The sequence below is a fragment of the Protobothrops mucrosquamatus genome, unplaced genomic scaffold (assembly GCF_001527695.2).
Source record: "Protobothrops mucrosquamatus isolate PMUCROS unplaced genomic scaffold, P.Mucros_1.0 scaffold1014, whole genome shotgun sequence".
NCBI lineage: Eukaryota > Metazoa > Chordata > Lepidosauria > Squamata > Viperidae > Protobothrops > Protobothrops mucrosquamatus.
Genome location: NW_015387250.1, coordinates 403,067 through 413,464, shown reverse-complemented (window position 1 = coordinate 413,464; position 10,398 = coordinate 403,067). Strand labels below are relative to the sequence as shown.

At 42.1% G+C, this 10,398-nt stretch overlaps 1 protein-coding gene across 1 annotated transcript in view; it reads right to left on the bottom strand.

The window, feature by feature from the left end:
• The window catches only part of SIX4 (SIX homeobox 4), a 20,187-nt gene extending 10,142 nt beyond the window's left edge, over nt 1-10,045 (bottom strand). The window contains exon 1 of the mRNA XM_015819898.1: nt 9,141-10,045. Within this exon, the coding sequence (XP_015675384.1) occupies nt 9,141-10,045 (905 nt within the window). The remainder of the gene's footprint in view (nt 1-9,140) is intronic.
• Nucleotides 10,046-10,398: the final 353 nt, after the last annotated feature.

The window sequence follows — 10,398 nt, the reverse complement described above, 5'->3', positions numbered from 1 at the left end:
ATAGCATAATTATGCATAGAATACTGCATAATTCAGAGAAAGACAACAAGAAGATGAGAGAATTAGAAACAAAGGCTTATGAAGACAGAGAATGAAAAATCTAGGAATGCTTTGCTAACATCGAGCAGGACATGAAGGCACACATAGGACAGGAGGACTACTTATTCCTTATTGTTCCAGTGTTCAAGATTAAAAATAGTTTTAAATTATAGAAAGACAAATTGTGATTATCAGAAAAAATATCCAATAGTTAGAAACAGTTATATAGCTGAACCAATTCCCCACCAAAGGAATGGTGGCCAACCTTTCAAAGGCAGAAGCTAGACAGCCATTTGTTAGAGATTCTTGGATTCTTGAACCAAGTAGGTAGTTGGATTTGATAGTGTAAATGGTCCCTCCAAATAGTCACCAATTTAGGTGGATTTAAAAGATGATGAAATAAAGTGTCATCCTTTTGATTCATATGGAAATTCAGTTAATCAATCCATGAATTGGCTAAAATCCATACAACTGGTCGAATAAGACTCCTTTAGGTTGGGTAAAGCTTTACTCTGGACACATTGAAGCAACAAAGTCCCTCCCACATGTTTTGGGATAAAACATTTCATTTAAAATAGAGCAGAATCTGTGCAAGCACTTTTCCAGGTATTATAATAATAATAATAATAATGATAAAGTTGGAAGGGACAAGTTATATTAATTTCAGAAACTGAAACATGTCTGGGTCATATTTTTAGGACAATATATTTCATGCAAACCTAATGAAATATATACTAGAAAACCAATTTAGCTAAACAGATAAACAAAATGACCACGGGTAGGCAAAAAAGCAGTGAGAACAAAAGTGACTTCCTGCTGGCTTTCCCATTGCTCTTGTTTATGGGAAGCTGGCAGAGAGTATTGGAAATCACAATCATCTGACCATGGCTGACTACAATTACACTGTAGCAGCCACAACGTTGCAAATACAACTGGTGTGAATATCCTTGAAATTTCAATACACATTTATTAAATTTCTATGTTACCCATCTCGCCTAGAGATGACTCTAGCTGGCTTACAACCAAGTAAAAACAAATGGATATCTGGACCAAAAGTTAAAGAAAGGGAATTCTCAAGGAATGTTTGCATATAAAATAATGCTATAGCTTCAAAGGATAGATCACTATTTTAGAATACAAGCATGCTGGATATTTTAAAATGCCATTTATACTTCTAGTTTTAAAAGTTTACGCTAAAATGCATGGGAAGATTCCTATTCTTCTAAGGCTATTAAAATAAGGTTTTTAAACTGTTTGATTTAAGTACTTTGCAAGTTCCACTGATTTAAGGAATGATTTAAGGACATACATAACTCTCTTACTGAGGTCCATAAAAACCTGAAAGCACTTAACTTTGACTGGATTATATCCAAACTATTTAGATAATAGGTTCATTTAAAAGAAAGACTTTCTTCATAATCAGCTTCAGACATTAGACATGGACCACTTGTTTGTATGTACATAGAAAAGAAAGAGCTGCAAAGATTAACATTCTTAATGTGTTTCTACAGTATCTTTATCGAAGACAAAGCATCATTATTACTCTGTCAACAGTGTTGAAAGGTTTCTAATTACTGCAGTGTGCAGCTTTTATATTAGACAATTTTCATGAAGGAATAAGCTGGCATTCTCCCTCACTAAAAATCTTGACAAAATGTATGTTGCAGTTATTTTTATGGGGTTGGATTACCCACTATGGGTGGATTCATACAATATGTGGCTAACCCAAGACTAAATTAGTCACTTGATCAAGCACAGTGTATGAACCTCATCTGATAAATCATACTATAGTTTGTTTAGCTTTGACTGTATGCTATGTGAATCCAGAAATCTTGATTTGCAAAAAGACCTGGGTTATGTCTTAATAAGTTGCAAAAATTCACTGGATAGTGATTTGTTGAATAAAGTATAAACCAGTGATGGCGAACCTTTTAGAGACCGAGTGCCCAAACTGCAACCCAAAACCCACTTATGCATTATCGGGTGCCGGGTGGGTGTGGCCCATTGGGTGGGCGTGGCTGTGGTGGTAACAGCAGACTGGGTGGGACTAAAAAGTTCAATCAATTCCAACTTTGCAAGATCTTTTTTTTCCCCCACAACGAGTTGAAATTGACTGATTGATTGAACCTTTTTTTTTGCACATGGCGGCGGAGGCCTAAAGCAAAAAGGTTTTATAAAACCCAGCTGAAGGCCTACAACTGGGGGGACAGCACACGTGCCCACAGAGAGGGCTCTGAATGCCACCTCTGGCACCCGTGCCATAGGTTCGCCACCACTGGTATAAACAATCCACAGCCCGGATCAGAATGTGGACTTCTGCTGTGGCAGAAAGCTGAGAAAATTGATGAATGTAATATGTACATACCAATCATTCCTCATCCTTTCAGGATACATAATTTTATAATACAAATGAATAAATGAAGTAATACAGTTCGGTTTCATTCTTCTCTATTTGTTTCCTAAATGCATATCTCCACATAGGGGCAAAAATGATAAAAACAGTAATTCTGGACATAAACAAAAATAAATAAATTAGATAAGTCTACTTCTTCAATTTAGTAAGATTTAAAGTCACTTTTATATTCTTAGAATGCTAGGATACATTTCTTGCTATTCCATAATGAAAACAGCATTTCTTGCTACTGTACTGTATTTTACCGTTTTTAAATTAACATATACCTCCTGAAGCACATCTAGCTATTGTTCAGGGAACTATATGATAAATTCTGCCTGCTCATCAAGATTTCTCAGATTAAGAATCCAAAGAAGTTGCGATGCACAGTAATTCTTGTTCAAAACTTGTAGTGATCTGCTGTTCCAAAATTCAAAAGTGTTGCTGGATCTTTGCAAACCTTATTATGTGTATCAGCAAAAATAAATTGCTGATTTATGCCGTGGTGACACAGTGGTTAGAATGCACTATTGCAGGTTGACTCTGAGCTTACCATTAAGTAAGGCAAAAGTTAGCAACACCATATATATTCTGCCAATATTAGAGTAAGCCAAATGCAAAAATACCAAGATCCCATTATGGTATGAAAAAAGAAATAATAGATTGGTAGGGATCATAACATAATGCATTTAATGCCCAGCCACACATGTATCTCTATTGTTGATGGATAATTTCCTGCCCATAGGGAGAAAAATTCTAAAGAGTTTTAAATGCATTGGTTCCAATGCTAGTCAAATCTTTCAAGTATTGTGAAATCTATCAGCTCTTCTATTCACTATGGAAAGAAGTGTCCAGCATACACAGCTTGTGCTCTTTGTCAAATATCATATGTGTACAATACAACAAAGTTCATTTCACTCTGTCTTCTGTCTCATTGTCCAGGTGTTTTTAGAAAGCCTGCAGAAATGGTACCAATGCTGCAATATCTGCCATTCAGTAGTAGACAATGTCTATGAAGGGAGATGTAACACAGGTATTCACGGTAACAGTTTTTCAATTAGATCAGTGATTTGATCTGGTCCCTTTAAGAACTACAAGAAGGTATTTTTAAAAACAACCAGATCATCACAACTCTCAATGGCAAATTGTGTACATTCAGCATGACCAAGAGTAATTTTTGGTCAAGCGGATAAGACTCCAGACTAAAAACCAGAAGACTGTGAGTTCTAGTCATGCCTTAGGCATGAAAGCTGGCTGGCTGATTTTGGACCAACCACCTTCTCTGAGCCCAACTCACCTCACAGTGTTGTTGTTGTGGGGAAAATTAGGAGGAAAAAATAGTATTAGGCATTTTCACTGCCTTATTTATAAAACTAATTAAGGTGGAATAGAAATGAATACTAAATAAAAACTTCTGTGAAATAGGTGGCTTTTGTTTTGCTCAACTTTGCATCTGCCAGTTTTTACTAGGTTTTCCCATGTTCTAGGATCAAGGGGAGGAAGAAAAGATCTCTTTCCCAGCCTATCAGGAGACACCAAGGCAGAATCTGGAACTAGCATTTTCTTCTAATATTAAGTAGAATTGCTTCTACTATTAAAAAGTCACAGCCTTTTTTTGAGTTGGTGTAACCAAAGGAAAACCTCAGCCAGGATGTTCCTGTAAGAAGCATAATAGACATCTAGTGATGTGTAGTAAGGCAATATCCTGATCATCAAGTTGCCCCAAATGGCAGTGGTTGGTCTCAGACACAACAGTCTACTAATGACAACTTGAACTGATGAATTTACCACCATTGTGAGAGAAGGACCAAATTGTGTTAGCAGCCTTCAATCCTGGGTATTTCTCAAGGGAAGAAGAAACAGCACAGCAGGGGAGTGGAAGAAAAAAGTTATTGTAGCCAAAGCTGATCAGAGGGAGGATACCCTTGCAAATAAAGAGGGATTAGTTGTTTCTGTTTGATTACTCTCATACTGTATATGCAATTCTTTCAGATAAAACGAAGGATATTTTATAGACATCTCTACAAGAAGCTACCTTTTTTCTTCTTCTGGAAATCACTTAACAGAAAGGACTAAGGAAGATTTCTAAAAGGAGTGGTATACTAGACACATACAAAAATTAACCCATAAGCAGTAATTAATGCATTGCAAAATAAGTAGGTATCTTCTCTTGAAAGAGAGAAGTTGGTTGTATTCCAAGAGTTCATAATATCATGAATGATGCTAACAGCTGAAAGCAGTCTATTCTTAGATAGGAACAGGGGCAACAGTTCATATTTCTATAAGGAAGGCAAAAAGAGCCAGTTAATTATCATGATTACAGTGGATATGTTCATATAACTTATTAATCTATGGTTAGGTGAACTATAGTTTAAATTAATCCAGCTGTCTGAGTTTGGAGAACTCTCAGGACTACAAACTTATCATACAGGTTTATTTCCAACATACATAAAGCCACAAACTAGCCAACCATTATTTTAGCCACTTGGACTGTACAAACTTCTCCAAATTAAACCAGGGAAATCTAGGCTAAATTTTCCATCCAGCCACAAAGCTTATTGAATATATATCCACACAACACAATTAATAAGCCAGTTATAAACATAGCAGTTCATTTGCATGATGTACAAAGATCAGTTTGAGGTTCAGCTTTTGAGAATTAATTTTAATTTTAAATTTAAATTGTTAATTTGCCATTATTGCAATTGTTAATTTATTGGTTACGATTCAGAATGTCTGAACCCAGTCAGTGGTAGCTTAGTCAATAATCTTGATTCAACAAACCACACTATGAACTGCATAGCTAATAACTTGTAGTTAATATTTTTACTATTTTATGAATGCAAAGTATTATTGACTTGGTCTATCTATCACGTTAACTTAGGGGTGTCAAACTGCCGGCCCGCAGGCTGGACGCGTCACACAGAAGCCACGCCCATCCCATTGCCGGCAATGGCAAAACAGTCCCGATACATTGCGCGACGTCACATGACTCGCGAGTTTGACATGTCTGCATTAACTGATCAGAGCACAACTAATAGGGTTTGATAGAATAACATTATTCCTTTGCTCAGTGCATGAACCAAGATTATATGTTTCAGGGATAGTAATTGCTTACTCTTTTTAAATTTCAGAGCTGCAGCCACAGAGATGATGCTTTTACATAAAAAGAATTTGTGTCTTTGACCTTGTGCACAAGCCAACAGTTATTGGCTGGTGATCATTACAGTCAGTGTATTATCAGTGAACCAGTCAATTGATTGGACTTATAGATGCTATAGTGGTTAGGTGTCCAACCTTTTGGCTTGCCTGGGCTGCATTAACTATATATAATATAGTTAATGTAGATAAATCACATAATAATAAAAGTTGATGAACTTGTGAGGCCATCTTACTACCGTAGGTGTCTAGGGCTGCATGAGGCCTGTAGGACAAGGGTTGGGCATGCCTGCTGTAGACCATCTACTGTGATCTAAAGCAAGTTGAAACTGGCCCCAACCTCTATAAACAGCTTTGCTAGCCAGAATTTAATTTTAATTTAATTTAATTTTTAACAATTTTAAATTGTTTAATTTTTTTAAATGAACTTTCTTCAGGACACAAAATTATGCTTGGCAATATTGATGGAAACAGAAGGGGAAAACAACTGATAAAATGGATGAAAAAGATCAAAGAGATGCCCTTGGAAAAGTAAGGAATTATTACAAAGAATAGGACAGGAAGGCAAGCATTTGTCTATGCAGTTACTATGAGTCAAACCCAACCTGGCAGCTTCTAGCTAAACAAAAAAAAATGTTTATAAAAAGAGAAAAAAATACAATGTAGCCCACAGTTACACTACATAATAAAGTTTGGTCTTGGTTTACGCTCCTTTCTGAAAGCTTGGAAAGAAAAAAAACAAGGATCCTTTTAAAATAGAAAATATCCGGGATCTTAACAATCATTTTACCCACCAAAGGAAAACTGTTTTCAAAAGCCCAGCAAGGCCCAGGAGGTAATTATTTCATAACATAACACATTCCCTCCCCAAGCCCCTTTATTCTTTAGGAGCTGTAGCAAGTCCAAACATCCACACATGCCTTCCGTAGTCTGTACTTTCCACCTGGCTACAGTTTGCTGACTGGCCCTCCTCCACCCCACTTCTCACTTGCCATTTGTGCATTTGGTGCCTTTGCTCCAAGGGCGCAAAAAGGGGGCTGGATCAGCACAATTGTGCCCTTATTTGAAAATAGGTCTTTGAGGCTTAAAAAAAAAAAAAAGAAGAAGCAGGCAGCAACGTTTCCTGACTTCAACCAGTCCCTCTAAAAAGAAGGAAGGGAGGCACCTTGTGCAGAGTTAGGTCACCTCACCTGGCTATTGCAAGACAGATGACTATCTGGGATGACCTCTTGTCAGACAACTTTTCCCTCCTTTTAAAAGGTTAGCATTTGGAAGGCCCTAAGTAAGCAGTTCCCTGGAGCTACGGAAGGGATTTCTGCAGCATCAGGGATTATGTCCATGAATTTAGTTGGAAAATAAGAGCTCTAACAGGTAAGATTCCCCAAAGAAAGACTGAATTAACAAATTGTGCCAAGTCTTCCGTTTGCAAATTCACAACTGCTGGATTCACTGCCACACCATAAATGATCAAACCTCGTTATGGCTCAGCATGATGTGAAACCCCTCAGCCACAGAGGACTCTGGCTCCAGTGGAGAGGCCAGCTGAAAAGACATCTGGCAGGTTGCTTAGAATCATAAACTAGGGAAGACCTCGTTCCCATCTTCTGAGGACATAAACCTGATCCAAATCAGCACAGAATCAAGTTTCACAACAAGAAGAGCAAACAAGGCACCAACCAAAAGGGGGGAGGGAGGGAGATAGCTCACTAGCCAAGCCTCAAATTTCACTTTTTTTTCCTCCCTCTGTGACATAAAACCTGGGGAAATAATTAACGCTGTCAAACAAAATGTGTGGGGAAACAGTTTCCTCACAATCTCCAAACACAAAGAAGCAGGTCAAGGAATAGGAATTTTTTTTTAATTATTAAAGGGAATTATATAAAGGATGCCAGATCTACACAGCGGCATCCTAGGAAGAAACAGAATTTTTCACCTCTGTTAAGGAGAAGATGGGCTGAAACCTAGAGAAAAGGCCTTCCTTCTGTCAGAGGTAGACCCAAAATACTAGGCTGGACATATAGCAGGGAATAAGGCTATGTTGCAGAACTAGTGGCAATGAGGTGCTTGGGACAAAGCACCAGGGGGTACAAAGTTTTTAATTTTTGCAGAAAGAGGACAAATCTTGGGCATAAACAATAGACCCAAGAAGATCTGAGCTACAAAGAACTCTTGAGGATTAGGGAGAGGAAGGTTTGAGAAAGTCTGGGGAAGCTATGCCCCCAGGCATAGATTTTCTTTCTTTCTTTTTTTTTTTAAGATTACAAGGAGAAACCAGAGCTGAAAAATGGGGGTGGAGATTTTGGAGACAGATTGTGAGAGAAGATGGAGAGAAAATTATGTCTAAAAAGGATCAAACAACCTTTTAGTTTGCAGTCAACAATCCCTTTCCCTGAACCCAGCAACTAAGAAGCCGCAACGTGGAGAAGAAAAAGCAAGGTTGTTGGGAAGTGGGAGACTGGAAAGAAAGGGGCTGCTGAAGGTAAGCGCCATATTGGTTAGGAATGAAAGCCAGGCAAGGACAGAGGGCAAGGGAGGGGGAAGAGGGGAGGGGAACAGGAAGAGCAAGAAAGAGGCAAGGTGTTAGATTGAGGCAAATTGCTCTGGTGGAAATGAAACAAAGCCAGACCAGGAGGTTAGAAAGCAGGAGGGCAGAAGGAGGGCAGCTGGGAGGCCTAGCAATTGAGGCCCAAGGACAAGAGCTTGGGAAAGCAGCAGAAGCAGCAAACCAGGTGCCTTCCTTGGAGCCATGTTGTTTAATCTTTGCCAGGGCCCCAAATTCCATAGGAAGCCTTCAGGAATGCACTGTTTTGCACTCCAGAAACCTCAGCCAACAATACAGGAAGGACCATAATGATGTCCTGCACTGCAGGGGTGTTGTGAGGTTTACCGAGAATATATAGGAAGCACTTTGAAATCCAGACCCAGATGGCAGGAAGCCGGCAGAGGAAGAGGTGGCATAAGCCAAAGGAGGATTATCCCTCCAAGGAAAGCCAGAAATCAAGTGGTAGAGAAGATACCAGAAGCAATGGATGGGGATACAGGGGATGTAAACCGAAGGGAAGTGTAGAATTTACTAAACTCAGAAAAGGATGGGGGCTCATGCCCACTCTCACCATGATTCTATCTGCTAACCATGCTGGCCATTTCAGACCCTGTTGGCTTTTCACAAGGCCTTAAAGCTTGGTTGTTCCCCCAGGAGGTGAAATGGACCCTGAGGTCGGTCGGTCGGTCTAATCTAGTAGTGAAATGATTTTAGATTTCCTACATATGGGACATTGCTTCTGTTATTTTACACACTGTCCTAGTTTTAAACTTCAGTTCGCTGCCTAGAGTCATTGTTGGGGAGGGGGGGCAACCGAATTTGTTTCAACGTTTAAAGCCTATGTACAGAGCACTCTGAACATGTGCAGTGTGTATCCTTTCTCCACGGAATTTAGGCGGCGAATCTCCAGAAACAGACGCCGCTCTGCTTCCCGCCATGCCGCCCCCCCCCGCCCGCTCCGCTCTCCTGGAAGTTACAGGCTCCTTCCCGCGAACACGCGTCTCTCACCTTTTGGACTGCGGCTCCGCGGGGTTGCGATCCCGTTGCCGCCGGTTTTTGAACCAGTTGCTGACCTGCGTGAGCGAGAGGCCGGTGATCTTGGCCAAGTTGCGCTTCTCGGCCGGGGAAGGGTAGCGGTTCTGCTTGTAGAGCTCCTTGAGGGCATTGCGCGACTTCTCCTTGAAGCAGTAGACCGTCTCCTCGCCGTCCCAGATGGTGCGGGGCAGGGGGAACTTCCTGCGCAGGCGGTACTTGTCGACGGCGCCCAGGGCTCGGCCGCGGGCCCTCTCCGCCTCGGTGTAGCGCGCCTTGTACCAGAGCTCCTGCAGGAGAGGGTGGTTGGCGGCGTCGAAGCTGTGGCTTTCCAAAATGCCGTAGAGCTCCGCGTACAGCCCCTGGTGGAAAGCCACCAGCGCCCGGGCTTTCAGCAGGCTCTCGTTGCCACGTAGCAGGTCGCTCTGGGGCAGGGACCACAAGAACCGGGCCAGGCGGTCGAGGTTCCCGCCTTGCTGCAAAGCCTCGCAGACGCAAGCGACGTGGTCCGGGGAGAAAGCGAGCAGAGCCTGGGGCGAGGTGGAAGACGACGACGAGGAGGAGGAGGAGGACCGAGGCGAAGCCAAGGACAAGGGAGACGCGGCGGCCACAGCGCCGGGATTCCGCCCCAAAAGTTCCGAGTGGAGTAGAACTTGACCCACAACCCGACCGGCTGCTTCCTCCTCCTCGTCGTCCTCCTCCTCTTCCCCGGCTTCTGCCTTCCTTGCAAAAGGAGCCGCCGCTGCAAAACCAGACGCGGGAGCCGAACCGTCCGAGGTTACCTTCTCCGTCACCCCGCCGCAGAACATTTCCAATACGTTCTCTTGCTTGATCGTCGCCACCACGCTGGGAATCACGGTGGTGGGAGAGGCAGAAGACATCTCCCCCCCCCACGGTCTGCGTTTGGTGTTAGGTGGAGGGGCTTCTCCCCCGGCTTTCTCCCCCCCTTTTTTCCCCCTTCTTTTACACCCCCCTCCCCGGAAAGTGCTCACACACCCCTCCTGCTGCTGCCGCCGCCGCTCCTGCTCCTCCTCCTCTTCCCGGACCGCCACCCGGCTGGCGTTTAGCTGATCAAGTTTCCCCTCCGCCACGTAGTAACCATTAAGACAGCTTGTTCTAGCAGAGCTCGTGTAAACGGATCGGGGTTTCTTTCCCCCCCCTCCCCTGCCAGCCGCTCTCCTCTCCCCCTCCTTTTCGTTCTTTCTTTCGTTCCTTCTTTCCCTCCCCAACGTGA